This window comes from Xiphophorus maculatus, chromosome 17 (assembly GCF_002775205.1).
Source record: "Xiphophorus maculatus strain JP 163 A chromosome 17, X_maculatus-5.0-male, whole genome shotgun sequence".
Lineage (NCBI taxonomy): Eukaryota > Metazoa > Chordata > Actinopteri > Cyprinodontiformes > Poeciliidae > Xiphophorus > Xiphophorus maculatus.
Window position 1 is genome coordinate 13987234 of NC_036459.1, and position 19166 is coordinate 14006399.

At 37.3% G+C, this 19166-nt stretch overlaps 1 protein-coding gene across 2 annotated transcripts in view; it reads right to left on the reverse strand.

Moving 5' to 3' along the window:
* Window positions 1-12607: 12607 nt before the first annotated feature.
* fam19a5 (family with sequence similarity 19 member A5, C-C motif chemokine like) overlaps window positions 12608-19166 on the reverse strand; it is a 154500-nt gene continuing 147941 nt past the window's right edge. For both annotated transcript variants that reach the window (XM_023349797.1, XM_023349798.1), the window contains exon 4: window positions 12608-12674. In XM_023349797.1, the coding sequence (XP_023205565.1) occupies window positions 12666-12674 (9 nt within the window). In that variant the 3' untranslated portion in view covers window positions 12608-12665. The remainder of the gene's footprint in view (window positions 12675-19166) is intronic.

Genomic DNA, 19166 nt, shown 5'->3' on the forward strand with positions numbered 1-19166 from the left:
TACCTTGAAAATGAGATAATGAGACATGGCGTTGGAATTGAGTCCAAATTACATATAGTATGGCATGACCTCTAAAATGAGGCTAAATAACACATAGTATAGAATGGCATTGACATTGAAGCTAAATGACACATAATACAGCATGACCTCTAAAATTAAACAAAATGAGACGTAGTATAATATGATATCTCAAATGAGGCAAAATGAGATAATATAGTTTGACGTCTAAAATGAAACAAAATGGGACGTCGTGTAAGTATGACCTGGAAACTGAGGCTAAATGACACATAGTACAGCATGGCGTCTAAAATGAAACAAAATGAGACGTAGTGTAAGTATGACCTCAAAATTGAGTTCAAATGACACATAGTATAGCACGACCTCTAAAATGACGCAAAACGAGACACAGTATAGTATGAGCTCTAAAATGAGGCAAAATGAGACATAGTATGGCATGACCTCTGAAATGAGGCTAAATGACAGTATAGGAATGACATAATTCCTCATTGTTAATGTCATTCTGTACTAAACGGGGTGAACTAATGTAGCAACACTTTGAAAATCACACAGCATATTATAAAGTTAAAAATTTAGGTCAAATTACCCAGTAAATGAGTTAAATGTCAACTTCATTCATGACGTTGACATGAATGAAGTAAAATACCACACAACAAAAAGAAGGTAAACTGACACAGAATACTCTGACTTAAAAAAGATGCAACATGACGTCCAAAATAAGGTACACTGCCACGTAGTATAATATGTCTAAAACGAGGTAAGTATGACGTTGAAATGAAGCCAAATGACTCGTAGTATAGCATGATGTCAACAATGACATAAGATGTCACATATGATGAAAATGAGCAAGAGACGTCGTATATAGCATGTCACAAATGAGCTCAAATGATGCATAGTACAGTAGGATGTGGAAATGGTATCAAAAATCAATGACAAATCAAATGATGTCAAATATCAGCTCAAACTACAGAGAGCATGTTGAAAATGAGCTCCAATGACGTCAGCAATGAAGCCTAATGACAGACATAACACACAAACAGAGCAGAGAGCGGGAAAACAGTTATCAAAAGGTGCGAGTTGTGTACATTAAAAGGCAGAAGTGAAATTTAGTGAACTTGCTCTTGAATGAATAGCAATATGGAACATAACAAAAGTGCTTAAATTAATTTTTTTCTAAAGTTGCAAACATGTCACCCACTGGGTCAGTGTTTGTACTCCTGCTGTCCTAAACCTCACAGATTACCAGCCATGCTGAGAGGATCTGAACTGTTTTATAGGCTGAAAATATTGGCACTGTAAAAGCATCCTAGTGAGGCAAGCAGCTGTGTTGGCCGTATTGTGTATCGATCCAACTTGCGCTGTGATGGCTGCACTAAATCAGATTTATATTGTAAACAAAGACTCGTAGTATGAGATGTGAATTAGCAGGTAAATGTTATCCATCAAAGGAAATAATAATATTTTGTGCAGCGCGATGCAGTATTGGTATTTCAGAGATTTATCTGACCAGATAGCAGAGGCAGGATCTTTTCTCCTCTGGGCTCACTGCAGGCTCTGCTCACCAGAACCTTTAACTATATGGACACGTGCATGGATTCAGACAGCGGGGCACAGTCGGAACTGCAAATGCGCTTTTACTCGGGTTATTATTAACCCTAACCCTAAAATTTAATTAGTTTATCTGATAGGTTTAATTGTGATAAAAAAAGGAAAAATGTAAGAAATCATTAAGAGGGAGAACAATTTTTCAAAGAGAGCCCCAATCTTTGAAATCTACCCTGATATTCACACTCTGCAGGTCTCTTTCAAAAACATGGATGCAGATAATAAAGGAACCCCACGATGATCTGTCCTCATCAGATTAGAAGATGACACGGCATAACAGTGAACATTGTCAGATAATCCTCAAACATATCGTGCAGATAATTAGAGTTCAGACTCATTTATTAAAAAAAATATTCCTACACCACCAAGCAGTCAGTTGAGAAATAGAGAGACTATGACTAAGGAGTAACTTCCACGACTGCAAGGTTTATATTGTCTTCTACAGAATATTGCAATCACATCTATGGTAAAGGGGTAAAACCTCTGCTTCCTAAGAATTAAAGTGCTTATTTTTCTGCATCAAATAACTGACATGTTCGGGGCCTGAACATCTACAGTAACTGAATCAGAAAATGATTCAGACAACATAATGTATCTCTGTGATGCTGTTGTGTTTCTAATCTTTACAACCTCCAAACATCAAAGTTTGCTGCAGCCCTCTAGGTTTACTTCTCTTAAAGACTTGCTCTATCGACTCATTTTATGTTTTCATGTCAAGTATACAGTAAACAAGATATCTAATGAATCTACAAATTTTCTAAAGATTACCTTGTTTTTATCCCGTGTCCTAGATTTAAAAAAATGTAGTCAGTTTACTATGCTAAAGTGTTTTGCATCATTTTTTCTGCAGAATTAAGAACTGAATTCTTTGATATGCTTAAAGAAATCAAATAAAAACAGTTAAATTCCACCCAGATATTTTTTTTCTCCATGGATTCATTGATAATGTTGTTTGCCGTTTTGTATGGAAAGCAATTCTGGTCCAGGGCTCAACTGTTTAATTAGTTTATCTCTTTGATAAAGCCATTAAAACTGTGAAATGTATACTTTGTTTTCCATTAAAGGTACTCCATGCCCAGAACATCCGGTTTGTTTGAGGAGGTGTGAATGTGAGATTGAACTCTGGTCCACCTAAAAGCCATTTGGTTGAAGTGAACTTTGACTCTTCTGACTGGAGATGGTTCCAAAATTGGGAGGTGGACTATAGCGCATGCCGTTCTGGGTAAATACAAACAAAACAATTGCATGAGTGTAACGTTAGCTGTACAAATTTGGGGTGTTTTACCAAAGAGAGAAGAGAAACTGCTCAAATCTGATGCCGCTCCATCGTTGTTTACATTTCATGAAGGAGGAAGTTGCTTTCAGTGTCTTCAGAGGTTTTCGTGCCATTTCCTTTCATGGTGCAGTGCAAGGCACCGTGCTTTTTATGACTGTAAAATGTCACAAAAAAGTCATGGATATTAATTATTAGAAAATGCTGACATTTTCAGCTGTCTTGCGAGATCTGGAAAAAAAAAAGATGAGCTACCCAGGTCTTCATTCTGAAAAATAATCTACCTGAAAAACCTGCAAAATGAATGAAACACACATTCATGAACGGAAACCAGACCTCCAACCACCAAAACCACCTGCGCGTTTCCTGTTTTTTTTTTCCATGTATTTAATTTATTCTTAAAATATTTCATGATAAAAAATGTATTTATATGACTATGTTTGCAGTGCTTCCTTTCGGTACCGTTCCTCTCTGCTTCCTTCATTGTCCGGATTGCCAACGGAGAGAGGCTGGATTTGTGCGAACGAACACAAGCACCAAAATAAATTAAGAGATCAAAACCCGTTGAGGGGGAAATGAATCAGTATTCCACGTCGTGTACAATACAATATCATAGCAAATTAGCAGATTTCAATGGCGTCCACTCACTACCATAGATTTACAATGTTCTGTTGGCTGCACATCAGTCCTCAAGAAATTGTGTCGCTCTCCTGTTTTTTTTTTCTTTTCTTGTCGTTAATGGTTCTAATAAGACTGTGACTTTAGATGACCATGAAAAGAAAGCAGCTACCGAGGTGTGAACAGAAAACCATAGACTACGAGCCAGCAGTAATGAGAACAGCGTTTGTTCACGTTCTACTAAACTGCCATTGTGACCACATTTAAGTCCAATAAGCTTCTCTACAAAGGTACAACATATAAAATTGTTAAATATATAACTTTTTAAGGGCCTTTCAAAATACATTTAATGGCAATTCTTTGCTCTTCCCGTTCCGACTTGACGGCATCCGTCCGTACCCTCCCGTAGACGTGTAGCATTTCCTTCGACATGATTCTGTCCGAAAACCATAGCTACTGAAAAATCACAAATCAGATTTTTTTTTTTTTTTTCATTGTTGATACATAGTTATACGTATGCAGTACCTATAGTTCCAGTTCCAAAATACAAGTTGTGGGCTTCAGTCTGAAGAAAAGAGAAAACGTCCAGAAGGTTTCAAAAGGACTCCATTGATTCGATTGTTCGCGTAGAGAGTTTGTGTAGCAACCCCTCCCCCCACAAAGAGGAATACGTTTCTTTTGCCACCTCTTGTTCTAATGATCATATTTGTTGTCATTTTGCTCTTTGGTCTATAAAAATAAAGGAGTTTGACTCCAGCAGAAGGCCTATTCACAGCAGAGAGCGCACAGTTTGGTTTTTACGGCCTCGTCAAGTGGTCTGAAGCAACAGGGTTCGGTCTGTAATGATCCCAGCTGTGCTCTGGAAACTCCAGCACTACAGAAAGACTTGGAGAGGTGGCGATGGTGTTTGGTGGTGGGGGAATCCCATTTTTTGTTTTTCTTTTGTTCTGAAAATGCAGCGAGCAGCTCCTTAAAAATTGGACTTCCAATGACAAAAAACAAAACAAAAAGCATTTTAAGGTGTCCGGTCCTCTGCGGCGTAATAAAAGTTTTTCATCTAACAGGCAGATGCATTGACGAGGAGGAAGGCGCTGACCCGGTGACAGACGGCGTGAGGGAGCGGTCGGCGACGCGGAGGTGTGAGTCACAGGAGGTGGGAAGTGTTTTAATAGTGAGTTTGTCTGAAACCCCTCAGGAGCACAAACTCCCTCCGTCGGCCACTCCCGTGTTTGGCACCTCTGGTTGTGTTATGACACCTGAAAACACACAAGAGACAAATAAATTAAGTTTTTCACCTCACAAAAGAAATATCTCTAAGCATTTATGTGGCAACTTATTTGCATTTTCAATTTTACTGTGTGTTTGTATTAACAACACTACAGGGATGCACCACTATCTTTCTGTTTGCATTGTTAAACACGAAACATTTCTCGTTCTATATGGCAGCAGGTGGTTCCTCTCACTTTATAGTTTCAAATATGTCAGTTTGTAATAGGAGACAAGAAATGTAGGAGCAAAACAAAACAAGTAGGCCATAGGCAATAGTGCCTAGCAAAGAAATTCATACCTTTCAACACTTGAAACTTCAAAAGTCAGAGGTTTGTAACAAACACATCACCCTGAAAAAAACGTTACCATTGTGGCCTATGATGGTCAAACTTTGATTTTCTTCAGCACAGATAGCTGTGGAGTAACTTTTGAGAAGCTGAAAGGTTTACAGGGAGAATTCGTTGAAAGGACAACTACTATTAAATCTGACTTCTGTAATGCAATATGAAGCCACTTTGCCACAAGATATGTTGGCCAAACCTGCAAAACAAGGCGCTCAGACCAGACGGAACCAACCTGCCCTTTGGCAGAAAACTAACACTACTCCTCGCCCTGACTGCACCATCTCCATGGTGACACATGATGTTAGGATGCTCATTTTTGGGAGTGAAAATAACAGTTGAAACCAGACAAAGATTTTTTTTTCCTCACTGGCTGAAACACCTAACACCAAATCAAACCCCTTAAATCAGATCAAACTTTTCTTGATTTAGTTTAGTTAAAATTACAAAAAATATTTCTATTTGCTATGTGCTGCAAAACTTTGCAAGAACAAAAGTCTACATATATTTGGATAACTGCATTTTATAACTCGGCTCAATTTGGTGCAATTTAAGTTCAGAAAGTGAGAAAAAAACATGTTTGTCCTTTATTCAGCGTATGTAAATATCTGTTTCCAACTGTAATAAGTTTGTATAGCACTTCTTTAAGCAAAAAGGTAGTTCAAAGTGCTTAGATGAAGGCTGCAAGAGACTTATGACAGAGCTGCATTGTCTGTATGCTAGGTTAAGCTATGGGTTGTTATCCTTAGCCTATTAATTATTCCGTTTACAACATAAAATGCTGCCATTTGTATTTTCTTCCAGCAAACCTGTTGCCAGTCTGACTCATGATCCATCATCTGATCTGTTAGCGTTGTGTGGAAACAGATGGTGTTGGAGTCAACACAGGATTTCCGAAAGGCCTAATGGATATCCGTTTAGGACTTACAGTTCTCCTTTCCACACTCTTGAGTACAAATTACTGAAAAAATGAGTAAATAATTCAATTTCTTTTTGACAATAGCAGACTGTATATTAGTCAGTTTTTAAAATATTATCAGAACTTTATAAAGACAATAAATTAAAATTTGTATCAGAAATTGTTCACATTACAGGTATTAGAGTGATATGAACAAGTTCTGGTATAACTAGACTAAATGGTGAGGCATGGTTACTTTTTGTGGGATGAGACAAAATGGCAACATCTAGAAACACAGGATGTTTTGAGCTTATTGTGTCAATTGCCATCCAACTTACTGACATTTCATACCGGCCTAATGGAGATGTTGTGAAACTTTTATACTCGCCCACAAAGAGACATACTATACTCTTTCTACCCATCTAAAACTTTATATTTAAACTACAAACAAAGATTTTAAATTCTTAAATAGCAAAAACTAGAGAATCAAATGTTACCTATCAAGTGGGAAAAAAATGGGAAGATTGGTTTCAGATGGTTTGTTTATATGTCTGAAATGTTTGGAATGAAATGACAATGCTATGGAAGCAGAGAGCAGACGTTCGCCGCCCATGCTTTTTCTCGAGGTAACGTCTTAATTTTCCGTTTTCTCGAAATAAGTTAATTTCCCAATGGGTTTCTCAAGGCAGGCTAATTTCCCGAGATAACGGGTCGATTTCCCGATGGTTTTGTCAAGATGAGTTAATCTCGAAAATCCAGATTAGCTCGTCACAGTGACAAAACCATCAGGAAATTAACTCATCTCAATAAAGCCATTGGCAAAATGTGTATGTGGAAAACGTACGCTCTCGGCTTCCGTACAATCCATGGGCATGAAGATATTGGAATTATTTTAAACATTTCCCGATGGTTTTGTCAAATTAATCTCGAGAATCCACGAGAAGAGAGAAACCTCTACTCTTACCTATCAATTTAGGCTAGTTTTAAGAATTGTTCTTCTAAGGAAAATTTAAAGTAAAGACTATTGAAACAATATAACATTTTCAAAATCAACTGCATTTCACATTTACTTGTGAAAGAAATGTGGCAAAATAAAATGTAAATCTACAAAATAGGGGCTGTTTTTACATAAAGGTAATTTCCCTTTTATGTCTCAAAGGACTGCAGTCAGGTGAATGAAAGGAAAAAGCAAGATAGTTTTAAACTTGCAAACAGCTTGCTGCAGTCTTTCATCATTTATATAAATGCCATATTGGGTTTTTTTTTCTCCAACACTTATCTAGAAAACAAAAAGGTTTCTTTTGTTCCATGAAAATCACATTTAGCCATTGTTCCTGTGCAAATGAGGACGTTAATTACAGCCCTCTGATTGCACTGTAAGAGTGTTTTGCAAATCAAATATTTAGACATATTTAGTGAGTGTAAGCTAATAAAAGCAGTTAGTAACAGTGCAGAGACCGTGCGAAAAACATAATCTACAACAGAGAGCTTCTTCCAGCAGCCTCCTCACCATCTGGCCACTGCCAGTCACACAGTTAACTTGATAGAGGTACCGATGCCTTCCAGGAGTGCTGCAGAGCCACTGAAGCCTAATTCATAATAATAAACTCTTGACGATTTCACAGGGTGCAATTTGCCATGAAAGAGGCAGGTGTTGGATAGAGTACTATCATGTATCACAGATGACAATGTCTTATGCTTTGGGAATATTAAACATCCCGCTGACTCTCGGTTTATTGGAGATAATGTCATGGTTTTGTTGGACCTGGACATCAAATGAGCCAAATCATTAAAGGTAAAAGCAAAGTCATGACAGCAAACTGCTTGGCCAGGCAAGTATTGCCACAGTGTTCGTCTTTCAGAGCTTCCTAGTGGGCATGATGACATTTAAATTACACAAATGAAGGGAAAAAAAAGGCTGATTTACTGCAGATGTTAGAGAGAAGAAATGCAAGGCTAGCTGCATAGTAAGTTTTCGATGTTCACATACACACTGGCGTAAATAGTTTACTGTTATTACCATACCCAAATCTCATTTTAGGAAAATGTAGGTGCTCTATTGAAAGCAAGTGCAAAATTTATACAAAATTAAAAGGAAAATAAAATTGTATAATTGCAAAAAAAGACCCCTGAAGTAAGAGTTACTGGAGGTTCATCAGATATGTTAATTTTTAAAAAATTATTATTAGAAGAACCCTAACCCTCAAAGATCAGCAGACCAAATGGCCATAAAGGTATGTCCTTGAATTTGTAAGAGAAAAAAAAAAATATACAAATATATATATATATATACAGTATATATATAACCTACATCAAATAATTTTCTATCTACATCTACAGGACCTAAGAGTCCACGGATTTTTTCAATCCAATCAGAATTGACAAAACGGCAATATCTAGGTGTGTAAGTCAAATTGACCCGACTAAAACAGAAACACCCTGGGACAAAGCAACTTCATACATTCATGTGACAGTAAATGAAACTGTTAATTCAGATTCATAACCGCTGGAAGATTCTTTAGGGAATATGACAAACAAAATTCATCTGTGTTAACATGGAATTTTCTCTTGTTCTCTTGTTACAGAGAGGCCAAACAATTCACTCGATTCGTATCAATACTTGCCTGGGAGGATTAGTTCGATGACGAGGAAGACATTCGATTTCAGTTATGTTACTTAGAGATTCTTTTCCCTGGGGTTTTGACTGATACATGGAAATGTGCATACCTTAAAGCATTGCATCCGCAGTTGTTCTGAGTGAATATGTTTGCAAGTGGATGAAAAATGGACTCGTACAACATAGATGTTGACGAGAGTTCTAGGAGTGAAAATGTGCAAATATGGCAGTTCCGGGTTGACATTTTCTGTGTGAACTCTTCCTGACTCCCTTTCAAAATATCACTGTGCCGAGACGCACGGTGAACGTGTGAATGGACACACTTCAAAGACAACAAATCTACATCGGCTCTCCAAAGTATTCATTCTTGTTCGATGTGAATAATGCAACAGCCGAATGACAAAATGATTTTGTACAATCTTTACAGTTGGACAAATCTGACCTTGCTTTTTGCATCACCTCGTATTGCTTCGTGCGAATCCCTCCTTGTTTTATATCCCAAGTCTTTTTGCACTGAAGAGCATTCTCCGTCTTGCTCACACAACAGTTTTCCGGATGAATATTCATAAGAGAACAAGCAAGTTAGGAACAATCCACAGGTTAATAAGGGACGGGAAATTGCTCGTTACATGCTGTGATGTTGGGATAATGCCTGAAGCAGATGCCGAGATCAAAATCCATGAACATGTATGCACGAGCCTCCAGACGCCAGTCCCTGTCTCACATTAGGTTGGGGGAGTTCAAAGCTATCGGGGGTGTTATGTCATTATCAGGCCTTTCATAGCGCATTTCCTCAGAACATCAAAGTAAACACATTTCACTATGTGCATTCGACAATAGGATCAGGACTCAATTCTCAGGAGGGAAACATTGGAGCAGATTTACTCCTGGTGGCATGCGACAGTCGCAACAGAATGGCACTGATTTGTTTAGGACACCAAATAACTTCTTGGAAATGTAAAACATATTTTAAAAAATATATAATTTATTGAGTAAATTGAAGGGTCAGTAATTAATTGCATTTGAATCAAAAACCACATACTGTATTTGTTAAATGAGAAACGCTTTCTGGTGCTAAATTATATAATAAATCTACACAGGAACTCAAAGATATTTATAGTTTTTAATCTGTTATTTAGATTATTCAGCGATCAGATTGGTGCAAAGTGCTATTGCATTTATTCAGCTTTCAATTTTAACCAACCCGTAATTATTTATCTTTAAAAAACAGATACTTCTTTAGAAATGTGAACTGTAGATGCTGACATTAGCAATGGGGGATATCTCAGTTTTAAATAACATTGTTTTGGTTATTTTATGGTATTTAATGTTCATCTTAAATTTTCATTTAAAGTAACTGTCAAAGATCCTAGCAAATTAGCTGTTGCTACAAACACTGATGTAGGCATCAGATTATCTTAATCTGAGTTACAGTCAACAAATCTACAGAATAAAGTTGTATTTTAAGCTTGAATACCTCCAGTGATAGTCCACATTTCTGTAAAACGTGCACACAACAAGCGTCTTTTCCACCATCCTATTAGATTGTGTTTTGTAGCAAAATTTAATGTCAGTGGGCTAAGAAGTGATTTACGGATGTACCAGAAACATGAAAATACAAAGGTTCCAGCTTGAACAGTTCTAAGTAAAAAAAAAAAAAATGTACATCTTGCAATCGGTTTCACATTTTGGCTTGTTACAATGACAAATGTTATTGTGATTTTAGATATAAGACCAACTCAGGAGGTCCAACAGAAAATGCAAAAAGGAAGTAAAATGATGAATGAGTTTGTTTTTTTTTTAAGCCCTTCTGAGTTAATACTTTGTAGAACTGTCTACTACTGCAAGGCTAAAATCTAATTAGAGTATGCCACTAACAACTTAGTAGAGTGAACATCAACTCGACACTGGATTTTATTTAGGGGTCTCAGATTGAAAGGGGTTCAGTGCAGGGTGCACATTTTGATATTTTATTTATGAAAATTGTCAAAAACCAAATTATTTCCCTTACATAAAATCCCAATAAAATACATAAAGTATGAAGTTAAAATTCAGAAAATCTTAACAGGTAGGAATACTTTTGCATGGTAGTGTAAACAGAGAGTGACGCTCTTTCCTGATACTCAATTAAAGGACCAAATGCTTCATATCCAGTCTGAGTAAACAGAGCTGTGCACTACAGCTGTAAGAGTCGACAACAGGAATCGAGCTCTGTGTCTAAATATAGTCTGGCATCTGCTGTGGACACACTCGTCTGGACTGAAAAGCAGCAGGACCAAATCTTTGCTTTGAAAGCGAATCATAACACCGGCCATAAATGGCGACAGTATTGACTCAACAGGCGAGGCTGGCTTTCTCCGTGAGAGCGGCCATCTTTACGACTTCGGCCTCAACCCTTTTATTGTGCCGCATGTTAAATTTACAGCGCGGCTACTCTATTTCCCAGTCGCTTGTATTAATATCCCGGTCTGTCTGGCGCCCTGCGTTGTTTGTCAGCCTGATGCAACCTGTCGCAGCAAGGCAATTGTAAGGGAAAATATAAGGTCTGCCTATAATAGTTGGGGGGAGGGGGAGATAGGGTTATTAGATTTGCTGCACACATGGATTTTCAGTGGCTAAACATACACAAGAGAAAATGAGGAAGCAAACAAACAATCAAGCAAACACTGTTTGTATGCTTAATGTTGTACTTCTTTCCAAGCTTTTAGGATAAGGCTATAAACACATCCATATGAATAAAGTGCCTTGTAAATGTCTTCAAACACTGATCTCTATCATATCTATAGAGAGGAAAAAATATACCTGCTTTGCAGATTATTTTTTTTTATTTATTTTTACAATTTAAATTCTAAAACGTTCATGCAAGCAATTTCCTCCAGTGCTGCTGTAGCCCACTGAACAAAAAGCATCATGAAGACAAAATAACACAGCAAACAGGCCAGGAATAAAGTGGTGGAGAAATTTAAAGCAAGATTTGGTAAGCTGTTCAATACATCAATTAGAGTTAGGTATACACCTGCTGCCATAAAAAGACAATAAATCAAATAATAGCGTGATAAATTAAAATGAGTGTGATAATTTTCAGTTGCATGCTAGTTTGTTTTCCCACCTGTAGGTGGCAGTATTTCTTAGTACACTGCTTCCTCAGTCTTAATTGAGGTCATGTTCAGGGTTTTTCCTGGAAAACCTGCTATGCCCTAATGGTGCTGGTGCAGTCCAACAGCAATCCACCATGTTTATGTGTTGAAAGTTGCAAAAAATCAGAGGTTCATGAGCAGGCATCATAATTTGGAAATAATAGGGTGAGGCCAATAGGCCTCCCAAGGACGGCACAATTTGTGTCGCGTCCAATTCAATGAATCAACTACAAACCTAGCTTATTCAGTCTATACTGTCACTGGAGTAAAAAAATATAAAATAAAATAAAATAAGCAATGCTTACAAATATTTTTAAATTAGCTCAACAACTTCAGTGAATTTGATTGTAAAAGGGAAAAATAAAAATTACAAAATCCTGGAGGGACTAATCAATGTGAAAAGATATTCAGCATTATTCATTTTTAAGAAGAACTTATGGAATGCAGAGATTTATTTAGTAATATTTTCCCAGGTTGTTAATGGGTTTTACCAATACATTCTGCCTCAATTGACCCTTGACAACATTCAATATCTTGATATGGTTCAAAATTAAAATGACTTCAACACCAGATGTTTATATGCAGAAATGTACAACCAAGGCATCATTTTACTTTCACTTCACAATTTTTAACAATTGCAATGAACTAATTCTGCCTGGTCACTGATTTAAATGAGCTTTCTTTAAAATAAAAACATAAGGGTTTTAAAACAGGGTTTTTATTGTACCTTGCAGCGTCAAAGAAGCCCTTGGTGCTCTGCGATCAGGGTTAGGGTGGGGTTGTGGGTGGTGGTGGTGGTGGTGGTGTTGGTTGGTGGGTTTTGGCTGTCTGTCAAGGGGTCATCAATGCTCTCCATAGTGCAAGAATGTCGAGGGGAACTCTTGTCGCGTCATAGAGCCTGAAGGAAGAGAGGAAGGGGGCGATGGTTATTTATTCTATTTTAGACAGTCTCATCCCCCATCAACACCACCACTACCAATTTATTTAGAAGGGAAACTGGTGCTTTTAATTTACAGGTTGTTCTGCGCTTGTGTTGGTGTAAGAATGCTAGTTAAGTCAAATAGTGCAGCTCTGGCATTGTTAAAATGTTGATATGCAGCATTGAAAAGGAAACTATTGTTATTCTTGAAATACCTATGGAGTTACTATAGAAAGATTAGAATTAGGGAAACTATGTTCTATGTTGTTCTGGTTTATCAGAGATTACCTCCAGAATTTGGGAGTAGAAAGGATAGAAAGTCAAGGATTTTTTTCCTCACACTATTCCAATAAAAGACACCAACAAGAGTCAATAACACATAGAGATGGACTGACATGATTGGTAAAAAAGTTTGGGTTTTTTTGTTAAAATTCTTTAAGTACAATAAAGTCCATAAAGAATGCAAAACACTTGGTGTGGATATGAACAGAACTCAACTATAACAACCTGGCCTTAAAACTCATGATCACAATAGGGTTTCCTGTCAGTACAGCACATAAAAAACTAGGGAATTATTTTATTATTGTATTTATGTCATTACAGATCTATGGAAAATCAATCAGGTGCTGCTCTCGCAAAAATGGAACCAACTCCCTGGAAACCTGAGATGTTCGGAAACTGTCAACTCACTTAAATCAAGAAAAAAAGCTTTTGGTTGTTTTTAAAGCAGTATTTTAATACAACATAATGCATAAATGTATTAACTTATTGCTCTTTTCATTTGCTGTTGTTTGTTAATAGGATTTTTATTACCTCTATTTGAATTAAGCTGTGTATGGCTGGTGCAAGCCAAAGAAACACTGCTTGCCTTTCTTGAGCCATTATTCATTTTCAACCTCAGTAGAAACATAAAGGCTTTTAAATAGAGGTTAAATACAACATTTAGATAAATAGTTACATTTTAAGAGCTTATGACAAAAACTGCAGCGCCGACATTCTGACATGTTGAATTATGTTTCAACTCTCAAAAGTTCTTTTCTCAACATAAACTCCACATCAATCGATGCTTGTAAAGTCACTTTCTTTTCATCCACCCTGATGTTGTTAAAGCGGTAGAGCAAAGCAATGTGGACACTTGGCTGAAACACAAAAGTGGACTTTTCCACTCGCTGCACAGAAGAAGCTTAAATTTAAGCTTACTTAGCAGATTATTCCCCCAGGCTTTTAGTTTGCTGATAAGAACTTTAAAAGACGGACTTTACCATGTCCCTTCCTCTTGCTTCACTCCCTGTTAACACCTCCCCAAAAATGGAGGGAACTTGTTCGCTTCAAGACAAAGCAAAGTGCTGAGTTTGCTCACTGCAGAACGGGATGCCGGCAGACGGGGCTAACTGTTAGCGGCAACAGTGTTTCTTTATCTTTCTCCCTTTCTATCAGCCTGTACAGGGGCCCGCCTGAGCAGCTGTCTGCTTAGTGGTGAGCCTGTTCAGCCCTCAGCTGGATCCATCTGCAGGGCCCAGAGGGATCAATTACCAAGCCTGGTACCGACCCACAACTACTGGGGGAGGGAGGGCTGCACGGTGATGGAGGATGGTGGAGAAGATGGGGAAGATCCCATCAGGCCCGGTCCGAACAGGATCCACAAAGTCAAAGAGTGGAGGAAACAGGCTGTAAGTGGAGGCGTTCAACGCTTGCTTACAAAACCAAGCCTAAGGAGATTGTTTTAGATCAGATTAAAAACTTTTTTTTTTCCTAGACACAATATTTAAAGGGGCAGTAAGTATTTTCCAGGAACATATTGCCATTTTCTAGCACAATCAAGTAACTACATTACCTTCGGTTATAAAAATGCTGTATATATCAAATATGGCTTAAAAGAAATTTGACTTCATAATTTAACACTTTGAAATTGGGTCTCTGTCTCCTTAAAAACTCCTGCTCTTTCAGAAAGTCCTTCTTCATGAAGTCATCATAACATGGTTCCTCTATTAACCCTTCAATAATGTTTTTACCAGCGTTGCACTGAGAAGTAGCTCGTACAATGAGCTCAAAGATGCGCAGTTCCACCACGTGTTTGCTAATTGCTGCTGGCTAGTCTGAAGGAGCTAAGTGGGGGAAGGAGTGCTCTGTGAGGCGGAAGCTCAGAAGCTGCAGCTGGGAGGAGGAGCTGTGTCCTCAAAGGCGGAGCTAGGTCTACCCAGGCATTTTGCACAGCTTAATGGTTGCGACGGGATATTATTACAGGATTTCTGAAATAAGCAAGAAAGAATCAAATACACACTCCAGGTATGTTTTTGATGAGGGAATTATAACGATGTAAAACTCAAAAATATTATTTTACATAATAAGCAGGGATAATAAAAAAAAATCACAGTCCTCAGCTCAGTGCATATTATGCACACAACAGTGTCCTCCTCCCACATGGCGTCTTGAAAGTCTATGAAATATGCATATGCCAACTCATGAGCTCATACATTATCAAATATTATAATATCTTCTCCTCACTTGTCTGAGTTGGAGTGTGACAGTTCATCTTGTTTCCTAATTTCTGTCTTCTGCTTTCCTCGCTGAAAAAGTCTTGATTACTGTAATCACCATCTTTCTCTCAGTAGGTGCCACTTTCTGCTCCAGCAAGTTGTTTACATCTTAAAAACTGACAATCAGAAGCAGCCTAATGGAACATATGATTAAGAACCAGTCAGAGGATTATTACTATGTTTGCTAATGTCCTTCCCGTATTAAAAATGCCGTGTTGTGACATTTGCTTTGAGTAAAAGACACAAAACTGTGACGTCTGCAGTAGTCTATAATGGAAAGTGCATTTTTTTCCATTAAGCTACCTGATAGGCTTTTGCTGCTTTATTGAAAGTTATATAAAAAGGTATAGTGAAGTTTAAAATATATAGTTTTTATTTTACCCTTTCTTAAGTCAGATTTTTTCAAGTCCTTTTAAAGAGGCCAGAGAACGACTGAAAGAAGGATGCTCCACTTTTCCCTCAAGATAAAGCTGGCTGTTTGGAAAAAGTTTTACTCTTGGAGAAAAAAAAAAACCCATAGTTATAGTGTAGGAACCCAAAGACACAAGGAAGGATGGAAAAAGAAAAGGCCAGGAACAGGAAGGAAAAACAGAAGGAAAGAAGGAAGGGGGAAAGAAAAAAGGAAGGATAACATTTAAGATGGGATATGGAATGAAGTCTTGGACTACAGGTAGTTTTCAAAACTATTTTCTTTCTCCATGCTTATCAAGATATGGAAAACACTGCAGAAAATTACATAATTGTCCAGACAGTGCTGAAACCTTAAGAATAAATGGCTTCAATAAATGTTAATGGATTTTTTTAATGAGCTAAAAATTTGATTGTGATAGCATAATGAAGCCATGATATTTTTACTCAGACTTAACATGGATTATGCTTTTTTTCCAGTTCACCTTTTTTTGTGAATATATAATATATAAATTTAATAAAGGAATACTTCTTGCACCTTTTTTTTAACTCTATATTATTTTTGAAATGAAAATTAATTTGTGATCATTCTCTGACCTCGGTACAATAAAGCCGTTTTAAAACTAAAAAACAGCAAGTGTGTTAATTAGCCATGTCATTATTTATTAGAGCAAATAGAAATCATTGTGAGAAGATACAATGATTCCTTCATTGTATCTTATTTAAGGTACCTTCAAAAACAGAATTTACTTTCTTTTGACGATGTTAACATAAGGTTTATATCTTTAAAAAACATATTTGTACTTTTTATACAGGATCTTGTTTTTTCACAGTGCTATATAGCCTGAAATTATACACATAATCCCCTAGAGTACTGTCGGCTGCTTTAGCAAGACACTGTGTTTAAGCAGAAGAGTACGTCGTCTTCTGCTATACGTCCCCGTCTCAGTGAAAGCCACACTCTCTCCAGAGATGAGCAGGACTGTGTTGTGCCCGCCATCATTTCAGACTGGCAGATCAAACGGTGCGGAGAGCTATCGCAGTCGGCATGCATGAAGGGAGTGAGAGCTCAGAGAGAAAGGGAAGGGAAAAAAGTGAGAACGGTGTAAAGGGAGAAAAGCAGAATCCCCTCAGGTTATCTGTGGGCCTTTTGTGAAGCACGGAGAGAGAAGCAGCATGGCGGGGAAAGGGTGGCCGTGAGAGGGAGACTTCTAAGGATGTCGGATCTAAAGCAGCGTAAACTGTTGAGCTTTTGAAAGTTGATGTGCTGTCGCTCTTGGGTTGCTGATCAGAGTCTGAAAAAAAAAAATTAATTATAAACTGATGCAATTTTACACATTTGATTTTATTTATTTGTTTTTTAAGGACAGGCTGTGTACAGATCTGTCCACAGGAGGCTTTATTTAAAAAAATTGAATCGTTTTAAAAAATTTAATATCCAGAGATCTTTATGTAAAAAAACAAACAAAAAAAAAAAAACAGTTTAATCATTTCCCGCGAACGTTACGAATTTTAAATTAAAGGTACTTAAGCCGTCAAAAACATACAAAGCAGAATTTGTTTTTTTTTTTTTTTAAGGATCTTAAAGTCTACTCTTAAATTTAGAGCCACAGGAGGCATTGGAATAATAAAGGTTTAAAGTCCTGCAGCTGCGACTGAAAAGGAAGCGCATGTAGGGATGATTATGCTCACCAGGTGGCCGTGGTGGGTGAGGAAATCAAATCAGATTACATTTGCACCTCAAGGGCAGGCTACAGTCAATGATGAATCAGTGACAAGGTTTGGTTTAAAAAACCCAACCTCACACTTCCTTTGATGCACCCTGGCACAAACCTGATGCATTATATTTATTTTCCCATTTGTATTACCTAGCTTCTTTTAGTCTGCTGCTGTACAAAATTTACAAGCAAACACAATTTGTAGATCAATTTGTAGGCTATTTAAATATCCAAAATAAATAAACAAAACAACAGACAACAAATAAAATAAACGCTGAAGTCGCTAAACAAAATTGTCCTTCAAAACAAAAGGTCTAGTTGAGACTCATGAAATAGACTGAGACCTTTTATTATCTGGAGAGAGAAAAGAGAAAACAATAAATCATGCAAATAGAAATGATTGAATTTGGGGGCGTGCTGTGGTGGCGCAGGGGGTTAGCACGCCCCACGTTTGGAGGCCTTAGTCCTCGACGGGGACGTCGCGGGTTCGACTCCCGGTCCCGACGACCTTTACCGCATGTCTTCCCCCCTCTCCTCACCCTCCTTCCTGTCTGCCTACTGTAGAAAAAATACGAGCCACTAGCGCCGCAAAAACTCTTCAGATAAAAAAATAATAATAATAATGATTGAATTTAATAGATTTATTCTTTTGACAGGTCTAGCCACACACTTAAAAGACAGGACATTTATATGAAACTAGTTTACTTTCATCAAATCTTAGTTTCTATTTTATTTTTTATGAAAAGAAAGACTTAGTTGACCTTGTATTGTGTAATATATCCCCCTATGTACTCTGGGAAAATTGACAATTTATATTTTTTATGCTTATTAATAAATAACTATGAGAACTTGTTGCCTTCAAACATTTGAATATTTTCATACTGACACCTTCCTGTTGTAGGGCAGTTCGGATTACCAAAATTATTTTTATTTGATAAATGCAAGAATTATAACTCCCAGATGAAGATGTCTGGATATTGTTAGCTTGTGATTAGTTACTTTATGACATCGGTGGTAAGAGAGGCACACCTCCGACACACTTAATTCCCATCATGGTTCAGATGACATCAATTCCACAACAGCAGCAAAAGAGCTTATAAAGAAGCAGACTTAAGCTGTTAACAGTAGAATTTGCTGAAATGAGTCCTGTACGTACACAGCCTGAAAGGCCGCTCAGTGAGGAAGAAGCCATCGCTCCAAAAGCTACTTGAAAACTGACTACATTTTGAAAAAGCAACTTAGGGGCAAGGATCAAAATAAAAGGGGTGCTATTTTCAAGAAGGTATTTCATCATCCATTGTTGGTTGTCTTTTATATATATATATATATATGTATATATATAAAAAAAGTATATCCTCCATGCTAAATAATGCTCAATAAAGCTGAAATTAAATTCTAGTGGTATATTTTCTTTTTTTATGTCAGATTTAAATTGCAAAAACAACATAAACCTGGAAAAATCTCTGGTTGTTGTGACAAAATACATTTGCGTCTCTTCGCATTTCATTATTTAGCTCAAAATGTGCTCCAAGATAATTCGTTTAGAGGCTCTTACAACATTTGTTATTGTTACCACATGCATTAATCTGAGCTACTTTTGTTACTGCATGCCCAGTTATTTCAAATACAAAGTTATCGCAGGGCTACAAATTATGTTCTCGGTGGGTCTTGCCCTTTCGCGGCTGCCGTCATAGAGTCCCGCTATTGAACGTAACCTCATTCCAAACCTCAGTCAGCCATAAGCCATGAATACATCAATCTTTCTATGTTTCATCTGGAGCTGGCCTTGGAGAAATCTATACGGCATG